The 22,337-nt window shown below is 46.7% G+C and overlaps 1 protein-coding gene across 15 annotated transcripts in view; it reads left to right on the plus strand.

The window, feature by feature from the left end:
• Positions 1–3,535, plus strand: part of dacha (dachshund a) — a 425,557-nt gene extending 422,022 nt beyond the window's left edge. For all 15 annotated transcript variants that reach the window (XM_070883036.1, XM_070883037.1, XM_070883039.1 and 12 more), the window contains one exon: positions 2,640–3,535. In XM_070883036.1, coding sequence (XP_070739137.1) covers positions 2,640–2,674 — 35 coding nt within the window. In that variant the 3' untranslated portion in view covers positions 2,675–3,535. The remainder of the gene's footprint in view (positions 1–2,639) is intronic.
• The last annotated feature ends 18,802 nt before the right edge of the window (positions 3,536–22,337 follow it).

Genomic DNA, 22,337 nt, shown 5'->3' on the forward strand with positions numbered 1-22,337 from the left:
CTGGAGTATCTTAAAAATCCCCATTTTGCACATTCAATTTGCGCCAGTGTAAGTGAGTTAGTTAGGATTTTTTTTAGTTTAGTTTAGTTTTTTTCAAAAGGGGGCATTACCTGCCACCTACACCAGTTTTAGCCATTCAAGCCACTTTGAACAGCTAATAGTTGCTCCAAACTAACTTAGGCCAGTGTATGTGGCCACTTGTGGCCGCACAGAAAATCCTTGCGGAGAGTTAAGAAATCAGCGCAAGTAGCCAGAGATAGGGGCGGGAAGGGAAGCGGAGAGGACCTTGCAAAGCACTAAACAAAGCACAACAACATTCAAGAAGCATAAAAACCACCAAGAAGAAATAAAAAGTAAAATTTAAGTCCTATCTTCCTAACTCAGCCCGGGAAATCAGCGGCCTGGCCGGTGTGAGAGGCCACTCGGCCGGGGATAGGTGTGGGCGGGAAACCGGGCGGGAGAGCAGAGTGAACTGGCCACAGGGCTCACAGAAGACACAGGCAGGCTGGCTGGTTGGGCTAGGCTCGCAGAAGACACAGGCAGGCTGGGCTGGGCTCGCAGAAGACACAGGCTGGCTGGCTGCAGGAATCAACGGACAGCGGGCGGGCGGGCCGGCCGGCCGGTGCGGGAGGCCACTTGGCCGGGGATAGGTGCGGGTGGGACGTCTGGGCGGGAGAGCACAGGGAACTGGCCAATTGCCAATGTTATTCGCTACTGCGCATGCGCGAACGCTCCAATGCGCATGCACAGCACTACCAGCACTCTTTCACGCGCAGGGCCCAAGCTCTGCCCCCAATCCACTGGCTGTGCCGCGCTAAGCCCCGGGAGAGTCAACAGAGCGACCAGAATCCGGGGAGATCTTTTTGGCACCGTTTTCAGCCTATGAAGTCGGCGCATCTCTGGTGAATGTGCCGAAAAAATGGGTGGGCCAAATTTGGGCCCATAATGAGCACATAAGCCCCCTGGAATACTATACAGCTTGCACCTTGGGCGCAGACTTCATTTAATCCCGAAACTGGGATAGTTAAAATATATCCAAATGGAAAAGATGAATGCTGTGCAAACAGAAAATAGTTATACATTTCCTTGAATAAACAGAGTAGTCAGCTATTTACTGAAGTGTAATGAACTGTGCACAGCTGTACAAAACTAGTCAGATGATTTTAGTTGCGATATTGCCAGTTTATTGAGACAGTTTGAGTAACTTGTCAACTTGGAGTGGCTGCATATGCATATTCCCAGCCAAGATTCAAGAAATTAATGTCTCTTTTACTTTACCAGGCTTTCATTGATGACATTGGTGACAGCATGGTAACTGGCTTCAGAGGGTCTAATCCCCATCTGTAGGAAAGGTTAAGAGATACATGATGCTAAGTAATGATTGTAATTAATAACAGCAACAACTTGCATTTATATAGTGCTCAAGAAAAAGAAGGTCTAAGAACAGAAGGCAAGACAAGGCAGAAAAAGTAAACATCAAGGAGGAGAGAAATTTTGAGGAGGATGGAACCAAACGTCAAAGAAAAACTTTTTTGTGAGCAAGGAATGCAGTAACAAGTAGTTTTGGGAGAAAATTCAAAGTCAGGAGTGCAGTGACTGGTACTTGGTGTCTGAAGGTGAAAAGGAAGGAGCAGGGAGCAAACAATGATCTAGGGTCAGAAAAGTATAGCATGTGTTCAGGTGCTAATGCTGGAGGAAAGGGGTGAGCATGACATGAGGTTTGGAGATGAAGATGTTAAAGTTGATTAGCTGGTGCATAACATTATGCACAAATGGATTTAACTGGGAGGAAACTGGAGCTGACCACGTGAGTGATGGGCAAGCCAACAGGTTGGGTTTTACGTGCTTTCATTTTGCTTCGTGGATCCATATTTGGAGTTACAACTGAAAAATATAGGAATTCTCATGGGGTGGGAACCCTTAGTTAGATCATAATCAAGGACGAGAGAAAGGGCCCTCCTTTAGTCCAGGTTGAACCTCCCTTATCCAGAACTCCGTTATCCGGAACCACCCCTCGTCCGGAACTATTCCTGGCCACCGGGTGGTGCATGCGCAGAACTCCGACATGAACAAATTGAAATCCTTCCTCGCTGCCGAGTCCCGCAATCGCTGGCCTGACCCCACGAACCTCCCCCCCCCCACCCCCATGATCTCTCTGCCGCTCTCCCAGCCCCAAGATCCCCTTGCTCATTACTTGTACCATCCAATTTAACATAACCACCCCGTCCGGAAAATCCCTTATCCGGAACAGGTCAGGTCCTGCAGGTTCTGGATAAGGGAGGTTCAACCTGTATCCCCAACTCTTCCATTGCAGCATCCAGCTGTAACATTGCTAATGTTTATGATTCCACTACCCGGTGTGGTAAATCATTTACTTATTGATTAGATCACCATCTAGCAATTAAATCAAAACATTTAAAAGGGAAGTGGATTTGTTTGTGTGAAGATTCAGTCTTGTGGTAAAAAATGGCCAGTTTGGGCACTAAAACAGAATTTAGATGATGGATTGAGGCTGACTTAGTCCTCTGTTTTGACATTCCTGTTGTTATCAGACTTTGCACCTCCACCCTCACATGCAATTTTAAATTCCAGTTCTTCATTTTTCTTATTTCACTCTAATGGTTTCTCTTCTCTTGCAGATAGAACATACATGAAGACATCGATCCTGTACTGAAGGACAATTTTTACCGAACTGAACCATGTACTGACAACATTTCCACACTCCATTGAAACCAGGGCTGGGTACAGCATGTACTTAAAGCTACTTTCCTTCAAAGCAGCCTCAGTTGACCCATTTGTCTACAGGACTCATAATTTAAAAAGGAATTAAAGTAACTACACCCATTGTGATGGATTAGTGCTGTAGCGTCATCTGTGCTGCAGCGTCATCTGTGCTGCAGGTAATATTGCCAAAATGCAGCAAAGAAAATGTGGTGACGTTTTTGTAACAGGTTTACTGCACCAGACAATGTACGTTGCAAGAGACATGCTCTGTTTGTTAAAAGGTAGTGTGTCATGCTATTTTAAAGCACACATCGAGGGCCAACTCAAACTGAAGTGACTTTGCGGATTGGTGAATTTACAGCACAACAAGCTTGATACGAGGCTGTTAAGTACAATTAGCCCAGAGACAACTGAAGAACTTTGTAATGGCTGAAGGAATCCTACAACAAAACTGTCCTTGTAATTATTAATAAAGCTTTCTCTGTTAAAACTGGTCTATTTTAAAAAGGACCTTTTAAAAAAAAAAAGAGGGGAAAAAAACAACAAATGTTTTGCTGAATGATGACGTCCTTCGGTTTTGTGATCCATCTGCAAGAGAAGCATTGATTTGTCATTAACATCTTTTACACTCCGCTCAAATATTGGGGAAGGAAGTGAAATATATGCAGTAGAATGTTAGGAAATGAAACCTTTTTAAATGGCTAGTTGCTCGTATACGCTACCATACTTTCGTTCAGAATATTTAGTTGAAAGTTCAACTTCCGACCAGAAAACAGGAATGTTAACTAGTAAAAATACGATGTTAATAGAACTTTCAGTTTGTCTTTTGTCTTTGCAAAGCTGTTCACAAAGCATTGTCCTCTGCTGTTCAGTTCAAATTGACAGTAAAAATGGTGCTGATGTTAATTATTAAGTTTATAGCTTTGTAGTGAAATAAAATGCCACAAACTCATTGCATATCACATGCAGACATTGTTAAAGAAAGCTTACACAAGCAACTTAAATACTTAATGCAGCACTGTAAAAACCTCAGTGGCAAATGGCTTATGTCTGCACTCTGTTCCGAACAGGAACATGTTCCAATGTAATCATCACTTTAAGTGAAGAAATGAATTGTAAATAACTGGAAGTAAATTAAGAGTCTTCTGTTGGGTAATGTAGATCATTTATATTTTTGCTTCAGTTAACTGCCTTAATAATGATTTATGGATGTGTATACAGCTGGAGGAACAGCTGACTTACACTCCCTATTTCACACGTAAATAAATTTACACACAAAAAATCCCACTCCTTGCTTCAAGGATGGGGATGGAATTTTGTTGCAGAAAATGTTAAAGAATGTCACAGAACTGGCACAGTGGTTAAATGGCAACATTTCACAGCACTACCACAGTCATACTTTACAACTACAATTTTGTATTATAATCTGCTGAAAGAATAGACAATACTATGTATAGAGACTACACTCATCTTACCGATTTGGACAAAGGGCTTCATGTGGCAACAATGTGTGAGAAACTGAATCATATGGAGCACACACACTAATATCTACAGGATATGAAAGATTGGATCATGAGTTATGTACTTATTTGTTCCAGACATTGGTGCAGCTTGGCTTTTATGAAAATAATCAGTATTTCCACATGTAGTAATTTGTACATGAATTTTGCCATCAAATGAAATGAAAAGACTAAACTTTATCATACTTTATTAAGCTTATCAAACTTTATTAAATCCATCCCAATAATCCATCTCTACTCAGGGCATAGAAACCACAAAATCTCTACAGTACCAGTGGAAAGATTATTTCCTCAACACGAGGCATTTATTAAATGGTAAAATGTTTAATTTGTTTTTGGAAGTTCATACTTTAGATGTGATGGTAATGTGTAAAAGTTAAAAGAAAATACGATCAGTTCCCTGGTAATGAGTTTTATTGAGGAGTTAGGTTCGCTCAGTCTAAAGCTGGAATCCTACCTGAATAGTCTCCCCACTAAAATTTAGGGCATATGTAAAACCATCGTAACGCTCAAGAAATTGTTGCTAACCTTTGCGCTCACCCAGCTGGAGATGTCATTGACAGTGCCATAGGGAGCACATAGTATTTAAAGGAGCATCCAAATGTTCTTAAGTTACATTGTTTTCTTAATTACATCATTCCTTTCCAATATCACAAAACAAATGACAATACACATGTTATGAACATCTTTTTTGTAACTTATAGCTGCTGTTACTTCAACTAAAACATAAATTCCCTTCCTGCACTAGTGGCATTGTTCGGTTTCTGAATCATTTCCTTTCATATGGCACTGCTCTTAAATATGGCTGATCTTCAGTTTGTTTGTGCTCCATTCACATTATGGAAAGTTTAATCAGCATGTGTTTTAATGATCAAATATTTGAGCTTCCAGCACCAAATCACAATCCCAAACCAGTCCCATTGGACATTTAAATGGCCTATTATCATTATTGTTTTGAGTCCAGTTTCATAGTTTTAGCCACTGTATTTAAAGTTCACACAAAATCTGCTGGCAGTGAGCACCACTCACCAATGTCACTGCCGACACAGTGAAGGACGATTGGATAATGTGTTCCAGCCCCTGATGAGGGTTCCCACAATCGTACCAAAGTGAACTCAGTGGATTTTCAACCCACAGTCAGTTAAAATCAGTTCATGTCAGACACTGACTGAGTTTTGAATAGTTTCATTATGGTTTACTTCCAGGAATATAACATACGGACATACGAACAATGATGGACAAGTAAAGACCATCTGGTCCATCGAGCCTGTCCCACTAACAGTTACAGTAAAATTGGATTATAAAATGTGAGCAGTATTAATTTTTTTTCCACTGATGTTGGAAACAAATTATAAACACTTGGATTTATTGCAATTGATTATGAATGTAGGAAAAAACAGCAAGGCAAATTTCATTTGCAGAATCTAATCAAATATAAAGAGAACGCAACAGCATCTGGTATCAACATTTTGTGAGACCAACCAATCCTAGTAGTAGGGATCACACCAGACACATCAAACTCATTCAAAACCATAACTTCATTGTAAGGTAACAATTTGGGAGTAGTGATGACTTTAACTTTGAAAGACAAGCCAGCAATTGTTTTCCCTCAATGTACACAAATTGCATCTACAATTTCCAAGACTGGAGCTTTTATATGAGGTGGATACCTGAGCTGGATACTGAACCTTGTGTCTTTTCCCCCCTCTTTCAAGCAGAATTTTGAATAGCCAAGATCAAATAGTCAGCTTCCATTGCAGGTTATTCTATATTTTCGTTGCTTGATAAGACCAAACACAGACTTCACACAGTTTATGACAACCCGCATCCTATAAAGAAATTTCACACAAAGCAAAAGATATGATTTCATTTAATTCCAGTTGCTGGGTGTTAACTGTGAGGTTCAAAACTGCAAACAAGCAGCACCTGAATCTATTTTGTCCTGATGCAAGTTAGAAGCTTGTCAGTGGATGGGCCTTTGTGCCACACATTAATGGAAAGGTGTAATTCACATTGAAATGTGTTTAATTATCAGTATGTGATGGGTATCATATTACTTAACTTTGACTAGTCAGTGTTGGGTCAGCTGAAAACAATCTGAAGGGTGTCAGGCTGTGGGAGCTCAGAATGTTGCTCTGGTCAATGAATTGCTGAGAAGTTACTTTTTGTTTTGCTAAAATGTTTATTGAACTGCATCCATTTAATTCATAAACTGTTACTGTTTTTTTTTAAATGGCGATAACAGTGGAGACAAGATTCAAGGTTAATGGCATTTGGAGCACAGTCTGTTCAAAGCTGGAAAAAACATATATCTGCTGTTGAATTTATAAAGGAAACCAGACTTTGCAATCTGACTAATTTTTAGAGGGCTCTGTTGAAAGGTTATTGGGAAGTAGTCCATTTAAAAAGCAGAAAAGTGCTTTTTGTGTATGATAAACGATCTCTTATTAATCTTGTAAGTAAAATGAACGGCATAATAAGTGATGCCATGCAATAAACATCACCCCTACTGTACAATGCCAGTAACATCAGCACATTTGATTATTTTATTTCCCAATTCATCTTGGCAGCTATGTAACTATATTCTAAAATTGGTGGTAGGTGAAGTAAGATGAACTTTTAAGCTCTAGTCTGGTGAAGTCTTTATCGTCACAACCTTGATCAAGTGGTCCAGTAATATAAAGTGGTTTGTTATTTTTGGTTTAATAAAATTGATCAATAATTGGACATGGACAACTGATCAGAACATACACTCCCTTTTAACTCCGGCTTTGCACCATTTCTGCCTAGTTTTACATTTTCATGCACTGCAAGCCCGAATACAAATAGCAAGCCTTGGGCACTAATTTAATGGTATTTACACAAATAAAAAAATATAGATTCTCAATCCTTAAAGGAGATGGAAGAATTCTGTTTTTTTTTAACTCATTCCCAGTCTCTTTTATTTTTAGAAAATGAGCATTCGCAACATCTGCATCCAATTTGTGTTTTGCTTGTTTTCTGGGAGAAGTGTATTCCATCCACTGAATTGCCATGCAATTTCTCAATATTATAAAGGGAGATGGTAAATACACTAATAATTGTCTATTGTCACCATATGTTGTTCTTTTGAACTCCTGCATAGAGACAGCCTGGGAGCAGACATGTTGGGTGTAATTTTAACCCAAAAAACAGGTGGATTTAGTTCAGATAGGAGATTAAAATATTAAAAATCAAACAGTAACCCAACGTGCCTCGAACCCCCACCCACTTCCGGTTTTAACCGAGGCAGGACGAGGGGTGGGCGACCACTCTCAGGAGGTGGGTCGGTTGTTGAAACCTTTTAAAGAGGCTTTGTTTTAGCAGGGTTTTTATTTTTAAACTCATGTTGGCTGGGTTTCCTGGACCGCAGGAAACCTTGCATGTAAAGGAAGGCGAGAAGGGCCGGCTCTATCAGGTAAGTGGGGTTACAGCACTGCTTGTGGCCAGGAGGAGCAGGAGTGTTTCCCCCAGGCCCAACAAGCAAATCTGTAAATGCGCTCCACCTCCACCCCCTACAGCCCCCCAATCACCGACACCCCCTCCCAGCATTTACTGACCCCATCGCGATCACGGTCCCCCTTCCCCCCTGATCTCTGACTCTCCCCCCAACCCCCTTATCTCTGCCCCTGATCTCTGACACCTCTCTGACTTCTCCCCGACTCCCCGCGATCTTTAACCCCGGCCCTACACGATCACTCCCGACCCTTCCAACCGTGCTCTATCCATACACCCCGCCCCCTTGTACGATCTATACCCCCAACAACCACTAAAACTACCTGCCCCAGGGATGGATTCCTTGTGGTCTGCAGTGGCGAACTGATGCCGCATAATTTCCTGCTTCCACATGCTGCCATCCATGTCCTGCTGGGTTCATGCAGGAGTCGGGCTATATAAGGTAATGAGTCCCAGGAGTTAAAATGGTCTGCGCCTCACATCGGTGAGTCGAGGCAAGTCAGACACTCGTTCATCCAGCACCACACTTGCCTCATGTCCCAGATTTAAATCGGCATTTAGGGTTAGGGTTAGGGTGACATTCTGCCTCACCCGCTAACTCTGGAAGTGAATTCAACATCCTCACAACTCTGTTTCTTGACCCCACTACAGTCTGCTTGTATCTACTCTATCAGCATTGTAGTGACTCTGTCTTGCAGCCTCAGGTTGCTAATATTAAACATGGTATTCTAAACTCCTCATTGAACATGAACAACGTTTCAGATCATTTATCTATTGCTGAGTGTCTTTCTGATGTGAATAATTGAGTTATTTTTATCTGTGGTTAGTCCAGATGAATAATAAACAGCTCCATATAATGAGCCTTACCTTTAACATCAATCTCTCCAATTGCTTTCCATTGTTCCGATCTCTAATGCGTGTCCAATTGACTATGGGGCACAATCATGATGTGTCTGCTGGTTCACTTCAAACCATCTGTGACCAATGGGAACCGGGGATGTCACTTGCCTCATTGATGACGATAACCAAATTATTATTTAAATTTTAGTTTGAAAGGCGCGCTTGTCATGCATTACTGGTACCCTTCGTCCAGGGTGGGGTGGGGTGGGGAGGGGCGGTGACACTTTTATTTGGTCATGCCCAATGCTACCTTATTGGCCAAACTACCCAAAATAGTCTTATCAATGTCCATATTAATGAGAAGATAGAATAGAACTTGTTAAAAAGTTGAATAGAACTTGTTAGAAGTTGTTTCTATTAAGTCTGCAAACATTTAAAGGAATATTTGTGGACATTTCTCTTGCACTGGTCTGATTTTGGAAGCAAGGATGAGGTACAGTCTACTCCTCTTAATTCAAAGTCTTTATTTTTCTTGGAAACTGATCCAGTAATTCAAATTAAAGAATTTCAGTAAGACAGCACAGGAGGTATTTCTTTGCATTAGTTCAATTTGAGTTATCAGTTCCTTTGAATTACGAAGAGGAGGCTACATTACTGTTTCTGAGGCCGTAACACCTTTAGCATTAGAGTTCTGGCTAGCACATGAAGTTGAGAAGACGGGTGTATGATTTGTTCCTCAGTTCACATGGGTATCACATGATTAAAATACCAGAAGGGAAATCTAGACAACACAATCTAGATAAAGACATGTCCAGTGCAAGTGTAGAGGTAGGTTGCATTGCCAGTGTAGCTCGCGAGCGATGGGCACCAGAAACGGCCCACATATGATTCTCCTCTCTGATTATCTCCCTTCCCTCTGACAGGAAGTCGTCAGCCTTTACTCAACACCTGTGAGTGCCAGACCCAGCTCTTTTCAGAAACTGAGCAGAGCAGAACCGAAACTTCTTTCATCCTAACCCCGTGGTACTGATCGTTAACCCGCACCACACTACCAGGTTATTTTTTTAAGCTTATTACTATCACATTAAACTTCAGAACAACATATTTTTCACCAAGCAGGAAGAACATAATAACAATGATTACATGGGACATTAACAACTCTGTTTTAACCACTGTGCGTTTTGTTCTGATTATTTAGCATTAGCTTTTCACTGTAATCTAATTACCTGAGACTGTTTAAAAGTGATTTAATAAATGAAATGTATGCAATTCTTCTTTCATTGATGGTAGTAAGAACATAATATTGACCTTTCCACTGTAACCTCTGAATCCACCGTGCACTGAGCTTTCTTTTAAAAGTAAAGTACATTTAAGATGAAATTGAACAGATCACCAAAACCCAAAGCAACAGTTGTTTCACAGCATATGAGTTCGGTTTTGCATTAGGCCCCAGTGTACTCAGGAATCTCTTGTATTATACTTTAACAGCCCCAGTTTCAAGCTTCAGAACTGGATATTTTACCCTACACATCATGGAAGTGATGAATGACATCTACTGGACAACAATCTTCACTTTCGGACAATCTCTTGGGAATCGGATTCACTACAAGCCGCTCAGCAAATTCACTGACAGGGATGGATTTGAGTGGAAGTTTACAGTTCATATGGGCATCACATGATTAGAAATCTAGAGAACACAATCCAGACAAAGGCATGTCCAGTGCAAGTGTAGAGGTAGGTTGCATATGGAGTGATAGAGGAGTGCAACTTTTGTAACTGATTAGAATAGTCTGATGTTTGAGCAACAAAATCCATGAGCATTGGAACTGCAAATAATACAATCTTTAATGCTGCAGATCACCTACTTGGTTACAATCAAGAAGCAAAATCTTCTTAAGGGGACTGGGAATTCCTGGTTGTTTATCATTTTTAGTCATCTTGTGCATCAAAGCAAATAAAAGAGAAAGAGAATTTGCATTTATATAGTACCTGTCACATCCATTAAGCATTCCGAAGCACCTTGCAGCCAATGATTTATTTTTCAAAATACAGTCACTCTTGTTTTGTCAGAAACATGGCAGTCAATTGGAGCACAGCAAGCTGCCAAACATGAGGAATGAGGTGAGTGGCCCTGGATTTCCTTGCGCCCTGGACTGTACTGTAGCATAAATCAGCCAGCAGTGTGGTGGAGAGGCTGGAAAACTGGGCAGGACCCCAAAACACCGGGTCTTCTCTCAGAAGAGAAGCCATTGTCAGTTTCTAAGGTGGGTGGAAATTCCGTTTACCCCATACAAAGTCCCGGATGTCATAAGGAGGTGGAGTTATTGGGATAGCTTGCCCCACCAGAATTCCTGCAGCTTTCTTCCGTCTTCTGATCTGGATGCTGGGAAGAAACTGGATCCCCGGCCATTCTTGGGGTGGCATTGGGGCCCACAGGCATCTCCGAGCTACGTTCAAAGCTTGGAAGATCTCGGAAATGACTGGAAAATGTCCATCAGCCCTTTTACGAAAAGCTTGTGTTGCCAACCCTCCAGGATTGCCCTGGAGCTTCCAGGAATTGAAAATTGATCCCCAGAACACTGCTGAAAGAAAATTCTGGAGAAAAATCATCGGGACATTAAAAATATTGGGTATTCTTTTTAAATTCTTTGAATACTTTTGATTATTAATGATACAAAAACATTGGAGATGGGAAAAAGGGCTGGTTGACTGAAGTTGAGAAGCATCCAATCTGGCAATGAAGAGTTGTCTTGGGACAGCAGTGTGCTGCGAGGATGGGGGTGTTAGTAGACCAATGGTGGGAGTGTGGGGGTGGGGCAGTGGGAGACGGGTGGTCATTTGATGAAACCTCCAGGAGTATGTCCAACCAGAGTTGGCAACGAGTACCGATCACCATATAGCCACACCTTTTTGGGGGGAATCTCACCAGCAGCACAACCATACAACCATACTACCATACAGTGCCACATTTTCTGTCCCCCACCTCCTATAGCAGGCAACTGAGAGGTGCCCATACTGGCATGGGCTCCTCCCCTAGAATATTTAAATCTAATGATCTGCCCACCCCAAGATGCTCCTATGGGATCAGGAGCACAGGTCCCCCTCCACTGCAGGTCTGAAGGTCTTTGGGCCCAATCTGTGTTGGCTGAGGGATGAATGTTTTCCAAAATGTGCCATGGGCTCTTTTATGCCTTCCTGAACAGGCAGATTAGTCCTTGGTTTAGTACCATGTCCAAAAAACAGCACCTCTGACAATACAGCACTGCCTCAGTACTTTGTTCCACTGTCAGCTTTCATTATATGCTCAAATTGTGGATATTGAATCCACAATCTGACCATTAGGCAAGAGAGCGACCATGTGAGCTAAGCTGACGTTCAGGGCTTTAATTATTCTAGATTCCTAATTAATGATGACATAATAGCTAAATCTATTTTATTTTGCATGCAGAATGCAATAAAAGCCAATATAATCACATTTTCATCAGATATTGAATTCATTGTTGTCCAACACTTTGCTGACTTTAATTTATCCTGGTAAGTTAAAAGATCTATCTTCTCTGGATGCATCTACTGCAATGAATGTATTAAATACTAATTTAGTTTCACGTCATATAGAACAACCTTGTGCCAAGAAACTGTGGGGCCAAAATTGTCCCTTTCCTTAAGGCTTCTTAACACCGGAAAGCGCGGCCACACTGCGGAGAGCAATGGCCGCCGACTTTTCATGTAATGGCCACCATTATCAAAATTCCACTCCGTGTTATCCCAGTGGTGCCCTGCTGCCCCCCACCCCGCCGCTCCGCTGCTACCAATCCGTGTTCAGTGTGCCATCAGAGCGCACCGCCGATCTATCCCCCCTCCGCCGTGAAAAACTTAGGCCTGCCCAGCGGTGCGAGGCTGAGGCCTTCTGCAATGGCAGTGTGGCTTCCCTTAAAGGGGAGGACCTACTGTAGTTGCCGCTATGTTTTTTTTTTGTCGGCCGACTGCTATGTCAGCCCGACAGTTATGCCCCTGGGTTCGGCCGGACTGCCAACAGGCAGCCTGGCACCACCTCTTGGGTGCCAGGCTGCTGGCCCGGCCGAAATTCTCCCTGGTGGCCCAGTGGACTGAAGCTTAAAGATTGCACAGGCTCTCTCCTTTAAGTGAAGGCAGTAAAAACACTCAAAACGTATTGCGTGCGCTCTGTTTCGGGCAGGGGGCAATTTCAGCCCCTGTGAGTACCCAATGTATAAAATGTCACTTTTTCTAGAGAAGACTGCGTATTGCCAGGTCCCTGCATAACATTTTTATGATACGATACAATTAGAAAAACATGTTTTACGTGTTCCTCTGCAGTTGTAAATTGCCGAGATTTTTTTCTCATATGTTAAAAATTCACGAAAAGGCAAGTCTTTATCGTTTTAAGGCATAGCGACAGTAGAAAGTGAGAGGTGCCAACACTTATTATAGTGAAGCAACTCTCTTTGGACATTGCAGTATATCAGTTGCAATAATTTCCACTTATTGTTGGTTTGGGAACTGCTTTAATATACAAAATGAAACAATCTTCTCCATGAAGACCATATGTTGAGAAGAACACCATATGATTGCAGCAAGTAGTTACAAAACCTGATGACAGCATCGTTTTGAGACCTTTCAAAGGACAGATATCAAGCTGTTTCTCATTTCTGCTCTGTCTTCATTTTGAAAAGGATGAAGATGACACAATATGTTTCAACAAATGAAAAATTAAAAAGTACAATGATCTAGAATGAAATATGCAATATGCCACAACAATTTTACTAGATTTTCTTAAAAGACCATTTTGTTATTAACATAAGCTTTGTATCTCTATTAAATAATTGAATTCTATATAAAAGATGACAAAAGGTTTCACTTTTAGCTTAGTTTAATGTAGATAATTTTTGTTAACCAAAAGTATTAAGGGATTTGGACCAAAGGCAGGTATATGGAGTTAGGTCGCATATCAGCCATGATCTCATTGAATGGCGGAATAGGCTCGAGGGGCTAAACGGCCTACTCCTGTTACTATGTACCTATAATTATAGCGATATATCCAGAATATAATCACAAAATCAGTTTAAAGGAGAAATAAGGACGAACGCACGTATGAAGGAAAGATTAGAGACCTCATTAAGCTTTATGCAGTGAGTTTTCATGTTGCCTAACCCGTATAGTAGTCACAGGGATTCAAGAAGTGAAATGAAATCATAGTGAACACCACCGGTCCATTAACTGAACTCATTTAATATTCCTGTTCTTGAATCTGTTTGTGAAACTTGGAAAATCTTTGCGGCGCTGTGTTTCTTTGGTTTACAAGTGAAAATAAAGAGGCTGTTAACCACACTTTTTTCATCCAAAAGGATGAATAATATATGATATTGCATTTTGTAGTCATTAGTTCTTAGGCACCAAACCTAAGAAAAGCAAACGGTTGCAACAAAAATAAGATTAGATTTAGCCCCCGAATGGATATGGGAGTGCACTGCTCATTGCTGCTCTCATAGAAAATAACATAATGGAGATACATGTGGCCTTGGGAATTACAACTTAAAATTGCAGGAACAAAATTAAATCAGATGGTATCCATCTGGGCTATAATTCAAACTCCAAAATATCACTTCTTAAATAATACTGAGATTAAATGTAATTTCTCCTCAAATGTCCCAGCACTGGCTTTGAAGGTGCAAATGTAATCGTTACTCCATTACAATGACACAAAAATGTAATTCCTTGCACAGAATAACGTTTTATTTTGAATACGGCAGTACATCAATGATTCAAGCAAACCAGAGAAGGAACATAGCTGGCAAGTCAAAATGTGGAATACAAGATGTAAAAGAACAAGTCTAAAGGTTTCCAATGATTGAAAGCTGGCTATTGCTTTAATACAATCTTTCAGGAGATGTAAACTCAGATGTTGAGTTGAAGGTGCTAAATTAATCTCAGAGTTTCAGTGCATAATGTTTAAATGGACCACTCTTCATCCTAATGGGATTGTGTCTGTTCTCAGTCAAATCCCCAGCAGAACATCTAACCTCAGTGACGCAGAGAAGCTGCAGCATCTGAAACCTCAGCATTGGTACAGGAATTACAACAGCTTGCTTGTCTGCCAGAAAAATAAGGATTTGTAGAACAGTAAATAAGTAGAATGAAAAAAAAGTACATTGTGGAAACAAATAAAATCTGCAATTTCTGACACAAATTCAACATCGCTCAGGATATGTCTTTTTTATTTTATATATTATTAAAAATCTTGTATATGGCACACACGTCCTGTCCACAAACCTTACTTTCAGTATAACAGTTTTTCAGTCATTCTTTTTGTGTCAACATTTAATATTGAAACTGCCAATGTCAACATTTCTAATGGAACACTGTATGCTAACATTTGTAATGACAAAATCATAACTAAATTTGTCAGCTTTTCACCATTACAGTTTGTTGATGAATCAATCGAAATGATTTTAGGAAACAAAAGTCGAACATTTTTTTTCAGTAACTGAAATATCTATTTACCAAAACACAGGCACAGGCTCCTATTGGCACGTTCACCCCGACCCACGCTCCTATCGACAACCTCACCCCGACCCACGCTCCTATCTACACCCTCACACCTGACCCACACTCCTATCTACACCCTCACCCCTGACCCACACTCCTATCTACACCCTCACCCCCGACCCACGCTCCTATCTACACCCTCACCCCTGACCCACACTCCTATCTACACCCTCACCCCGACCCACGCTCCTATCTACACCCTCACCCCGACCCACGCTCCTATCTACACCCTCACCCCGACCCACGCTCCTATCGACAACCTCACCCCGACCCACGCTCCTATCTACACCCTCACCCCCGACCCACGCTCCTATCGACAACCTCACCCCGACCCACGCTCCTATCTACACCCTCACCCCGACCCACGCTCCTATCGACAACCTCACCCCGACCCACGCTCCTATCTACACCCTCACCCCTGACCCACACTCTTTCTACACCCTCACCCCGACCCACGCTCCTATCTACACCCTCACCCCTGACCCACACTCCTATCTACACCCTCACCCCTGACCCACGCTCCTATCTACACCCTCACCCCTGACCCACGCTCCTATCTACACCCTCACCCCTGACCCACACTCCTATCTACACCCTCACCCCTGACCCACGCTCCTATCTACACCCTCACCCCTGACCCACACTCCTATCTACACCCTCACTCCCGACCCACGCTCCTATCTACACCCTCACCCCTGACCCACGCTCCTATCTACACCCTCACCCCTGACCCACGCTCCTATCTACACCCTCACCCCTGACCCACACTCCTATCGACACCCTCACCCCGACCCACGCTCCTATCGACAACCTCACCCCTGACCCACGCTCCTATCTACACCCTCACCCCTGACCCACACTCTTTCTACACCCTCACCCCCGACCTACACCCCTATCTACACCCTTACCTCCGACCCACGCTCCTATCTACACCCTCACCCCTGACCCACACTCCTATCTACACCCTCACCCCTGACCCACACTCCTATCTACACCCTTACCTCCGACCCACGCTCCTATCTACACCCTTACCTCCGACCCAAGCTCTGATCTACACCCTCACCCCCGACCTATGCTCCTATGGACACCCTCACCCACGACCCACGCTCCTATCGACAACCTCACCCCGACCCACGCTCCTATCTACACCCTCACCCCTGACCCACACTCCTATCTACACCCTCACCCCTGACCCACACTCCTATCTACACCCTCACCCCGACCCACGCTCCTATCTACACCCTCACCCCTGACCCACACTCCTATCTACACCCTCACCCCTGACCCACACTCCTATCTACACCCTCACCCCGACCCACGCTCCTATCTACACCCTCACCCCGACCCACGCTCCTATCGACAACCTCACCCCGACCCACGCTCCTATCTACACCCTCACCCCGACCCACGCTCCTATCGACAACCTCACCCCTGACCCACACTCCTATCTACACCCTCACCCCTGACCCACACTCCTATCTACACCCTCACCCCTGACCCACACTCCTATCTACACCCTCACCCCGACCCACGCTCCTATCTACACCCTCACCCCTGACCCACGCTCCTATCTACACCCTCACCCCGACCCACGCTCCTATCTACACCCACACCCCTGACCCACACTCCTATCTACACCCTCACCCCGACCCACGCTCCTATCTACACCCTCACCCCGACCCACGCTCCTATCTACACCCTCACCCCGACCCACGCTCCTATCTACACCCTCACCCCCGACCCACGCTTCTATCTACACCGTCACCCCCGACCCACGCTCCTATCTACACCCTCACCCCGACCCACGCTCCTATCTACACCCTCACCCCGACCCACGCTCCTATCTACACCCTCACCCCCGACCCACGCTCCTATCTACACCGTCACCCCTGACCCACGCTCCTATCTACACCCACACCCCCGACCCACGCTCCTATCTACACCCTCACCCCGACCCACGCTCCTATCTACACCCTCACCCCCGACCCACGCTCCTAGCTACACCCTCACCCCCGACCCACGCTCCTAGCTACACCCTCACCCCCGACCCACGCTCCTAGCTACACCCTCACCCCCGACCCACGCTCCTAGCTACACCCTCACCCCCGACCCACGCTCCTATCTACACCCTCACCCCGACCCACGCTCCTATCTACACCCTCACCCCCGACCCACGCTCCTATCTACACCCTCACCCCGACCCACGCTCCTATCTACACCCTCACCCCCGACCCACGCTCCTATCTACACCCTCACCCCGACCCACGCTCCTATCTACACCCTCACCCCGACCCACGCTCCTAGCTACACCCTCACCCCGACCCACGCTCCTATCTACACCCTCACCCCGACCCACGCTCCTATCTACACCCTCACCCCCGACCCACGCTCCTAGCTACACCCTCACCCCCGACCCACGCTCCTATCTACACCCTTACCTCCGACCCACGCTCCTATCTACACCCTCACCCCCGACCCAAGCTCCGATCTACACCCTCACCCCCGACCTATGCTTATATGGACACCCTCACCCCCGACCTATGCTCCTATCGACACCCTCACCCCCGACCTACGCTCCTATCTACACCCTCACCCCCGACCTATGCTCCTATGGACACCCTCACCTCGACCCACGCTTCTATCGACACCCTCACCCTTGACCCACGCTCCTATCTACACCCTCACCCCCGACCCACGCTCCTATCGACACCCTCACCCTTGACCCACGCTCCTATCTACACCCTCACCCCCGACCTATGCTCCTATCGACACCCTCACCCCCGACCTACGCTCCTATCTACACCCTCACCCCCGACCTACGCTCCTATCTACACCCTCACCCCCGACCCATGTTTCTATGGACACCCTCACCCCCAACCCACGCTTCTATCGACACCCTCACCCCCACCCCACGCTCCTATCTACACCCTCACCCCCGACCCATGTTTCTATGGACACCCTCACCCCCACCCCACGCTCCTATCTGCACCCTCACCCCTGACCCACGCTCCTATCGACACCCTCACCCCCGACCTACACTCGTATCGACACCCTCACCCCCAATCCACGCTACTATCTACACCCTCACCCCTGACCCATGCTTCTATCGACACCCTCACCCCCGACCCACGCTCCTATCGACACCCTCACCCCCGACCTACGCTCCTATCGACACCCTCACCCACGACCCACGCTCCTATCGACACCCTCACCCCCGACCTACGCTCCTATCGACACCCTCACCCCCGACCTACACCCCTATCGACACCCTCACCCCCGACCTACACCCCTATCGACACCCTCACCCCCGACCTACACCCCTATCGACACCCTCACCCCCGACCTACGCTCCTATCGACACCCTCACCCCCGACCTACACCCCTATCGACACCCTCACCCCCGACCTACACCCCTATCGACACCCTCACCCCCGACCCACGCTCCTATCTACACCGTCACCCCCGACCCACGCTCCTATCGACACCCTCACCCCGACATACGCTCCTATCTACACCCTCACCCCGACCCACGCTCCTATCTACACCCTCACCCCCGACCCACGCTCCTAGCTACACCCTCACCCCCGACCCACGCTCCTAGCTACACCCTCACCCCCGACCCACACTCCTATCTACACCCTCACCCCGACCCACGCTCCTATCGACACCCTCACCCCGACATACGCTCCTATCTACACCCTTACCTCCGACCCACGCTCCTATCTACACCCTCACCCCCGACCCAAGCTCCGATCTACACCCTCACCCCCGACCTATGCTCCTATCGACACCCTCACCCCCAACCTATGCTCCTATGGACACCCTCACCTCGACCCACGCTTCTATCGACACCCTCACCCTTGACCCACGCTCCTATCTACACCCTCACCCCCGACCCACGCTCCTATCGACACCCTCACCCCCGACCTATGCTCCTATCGACACCCTCACCCCCGACCTATGCTCCTATCGACACCCTCACCCCCGACCTACGCTCCTATCTACACCCTCACCCCCGACCTACGCTCCTATCTACACCCTCACCCCCGACCCATGTTTCTATGGACACCCTCACCCCCGTCCCACGCTTCTATCGACACCCTCACCCCCACCCCACGCTCCTATCTGCACCCTCACCCCTGACCCACGCTCCTATCGACACCCTCACCCCCGACCTACACTCGTATCGACACCCTCACCCCCAATCCACGCTACTATCTACACCCTCACCCCTGACCCATGCTTCTATCGATACCCTCACCCCCAACCCACGCTCCTATCGACACCCTCACCCCCGACCCACGCTCCTATCGATACCCTCACCCCCAACCCACGCTCCTATCGACACCCTCACCCCCGACCCACGCTCCTATCGACACCCTCACCCCCGACCTACACCCCTATCGACACCCTCACCCCCGACCCACGCTCCTATCGATACCCTCACCCCCAACCCACGCTCCTATCGACACCCTCACCCCCGACCTACACCCCTATCGACACCCTCACCCCCGACCCACGCTCCTATCGACACCCTCACCCCCGATCTACACTCCTATCGACACCCTCACCCCCGACCACACTCCCATCTCTCCCGACCCACACTCCCATCTCCCCCCTCCCCAACCCACACTCCCATCTCCCCCCTGACCCACACTCCCGTCTCCCCCCCGCGACCCACACTCCCATCTCCCCCCTCCCCCGACCCACACTCCCATCTCCCCCCTCCCCGACCAACACTGCCATCTCCTCCCTCCCCCGACCCACACTCCCATCTCCCCCCCCCCGCCAACCCACACTCCCATCTCCTCCCCCCGCCGACCCACACTCTAATCTCCCCCCCACCCGACCCACACTCCCATCTGCCCCCAACCCACACTCCCATCTCCCCCCCCGCTGACCCACACTCCCATCTCCCCCCCCTCCCAACCCACACTCCCATCTCCCCCCCCGCTGACCCACACTCCCATCTCCCCCCCCTCCCGACCCACACTCCCATCTCGCCCCGACCCACACTCCCATCTTCCTCCCCCCCGACCCACACTCCCATCTCCCCCCCCTCCCGACCCACACTCCCATCTCCCCCCGACCCACACTCCCATCTCCCCCTGACCCACACTCCCATCTCCGCCCCTCTGATCACAGCTTCTCTGTGTAAAATAATGTTTCCTCATTTCACCTCTGATTCTTTGGCTAATCACTTTAAATCTGTGTACTCTGGTTACCAACCCTTCTGTCACTGGAAATGGTTTCCCTTTATTTACTCTATGAATACATTTATCAAATCTCTTTCTAACCTTCTCGGCTATCAGGTGAATAACCACAGTTTCTCTGGTCTTTCCACATAACAGAAGTCCCTCATCCCTGGAACCATTCTCGCAAATCTCTTCTCCATCCTATCTAAGACTTGACATCCTTGCTAAAGTGTGGTACCCAGAATTGAACACAGTATTCCTGTGGAGGCCCAACCAGTGTTTTATAAAGGTTTACAACAACAACTTGTATTTATATAATGCCTTTAACATAGTGAAACATCCCAAGGCGCTTCACAGGAGTGTTATAAGATAAAAAAATTGTCACATAGACAAATAAGAAGAAATTAGGGCAGGTAACCAAAAGCTTGGTCAAAGAGGTAGGTTTTAAGGAGCATCTCGAAGGAGGAAAGAGAGGTAGAGAGGCGGAGAGGATTAGGCAGAGAGTTCCAGAGCTTGGGGCCTAGGCAACAGAAGGCATGGCCACCAATGGTTGAGTGATTATAATCAGTGATGTTCAAGAGGGCAGAATTAGAGGAGCGCAGGTACCTCGGAGGTTTGTGGGGCTGAAGGGGACTACAGAGATATAGTGGGGCGAGGCCATGGAGGGATTTGAAAACAAGTTTAAGAATCTTGAAATTGAGGCGTTGTTTAACCGGGAGCCAATATAGGTCAGTGAGCACAGGGGTATTGGGTGAACGGGACTTGGTGCGAGTTAGGACACGGGCAGCCGAGTTTTGGATCACCTCAAGTTTATGTATGGTAGAATGAGGGAGCGGATAGTCAAGTGTAGACATAACAAAGGCATTAATGAGGGCTTCAGCAGCAGTTGAGCTGAGGCAAGGGCGGAGACAGGCGATGTTCCGAAGCTGAAATAGGCTGCCTTAGATATGGTGTGGATATGTGGTTGGAAGCTCACTTCAGGGTCAAATATGACACCAAGGTTGCGAACAGTGTGGTTCAACCTTAGACTGATGTTAGGGAGAGCGATGGAGTCAATGGCTAGGGAATGGAGTTTGTGGCGGAATCCGAAAACAATGGCTTCGGTCTTCCCAACATTTAATTGGAGAAAATTTCTGCTCATCCAGAACTGGATGTCGGACAAGCAGTCTCACAATTTAGAGACTGTGGAGGGGTCGAGAGAATGGTCCAGGTCGGCGATTGGAGCGTGGCAGATACAGCAGGAGCAGCGAGGTCGGGGCGAAGGAGCGGCGAGGGAGTGTGGAGGGACATGATCGGGGCTTGGAGGAGGCACGAGTTCAGGGCCAGGGGCCCAGGGGCAAGGATTACCCAAGACAACTGGGGACCAGCTCTGCTGCACGGACCAGCCCACACTGCGATACGTGTGCAGACTAGGTCCATGCAGCAGAGCTGGTCCCCAGTTGTCTTGGGTAATCCTTGCCACTGGACTGTGTGGTGGCTGGTGTGCAACGTCCACCCCACGTTAAGAAAATTCATGCACAGGCAGCTTCCACCCTTCAGGATGTAGTTCGGGCCCTTCATTGAATCACCCGTGAACTCGCCCTTTTTTTGGCATGTAAGCAAGTCATCCTCGTTTCGAAGGACCGCCTATGATGATGATGAGTGAGGTAGAGCTGGGTATCATTAGCGTGTTTTCGAATGATGTCTATTATGTTCAGAATAACTCCACAAGACTGTATATTGTAAGCTCAAACTGTTGTAACCTTGATCTCTTTAATGCAACTCCAGAGTGAGGAAGCAGTACGATAGACTGCCTTTGATACCTGCTTGCCCAGGGTGTTCAGGTGACCCTTGGGTCTCCCACAGGTGCGCCCCCTGCTGGCAAGTCTTAACATTGGTGGGGGGGGGGGAGGGGGGGAATTATGTTATGTATGTAAACATTACCAAAGTCTTAGATACAAGTTATTTACAAGTTGATGCGATCCGGGGCTTTGCGTTCCCGGGTTGATCGCCTGAGTTTAAGTCCTGGCATGGGTGAATC

This window comes from Pristiophorus japonicus, chromosome 6 (assembly GCF_044704955.1).
Source record: "Pristiophorus japonicus isolate sPriJap1 chromosome 6, sPriJap1.hap1, whole genome shotgun sequence".
Classification (NCBI taxonomy): domain Eukaryota; kingdom Metazoa; phylum Chordata; class Chondrichthyes; family Pristiophoridae; genus Pristiophorus; species Pristiophorus japonicus.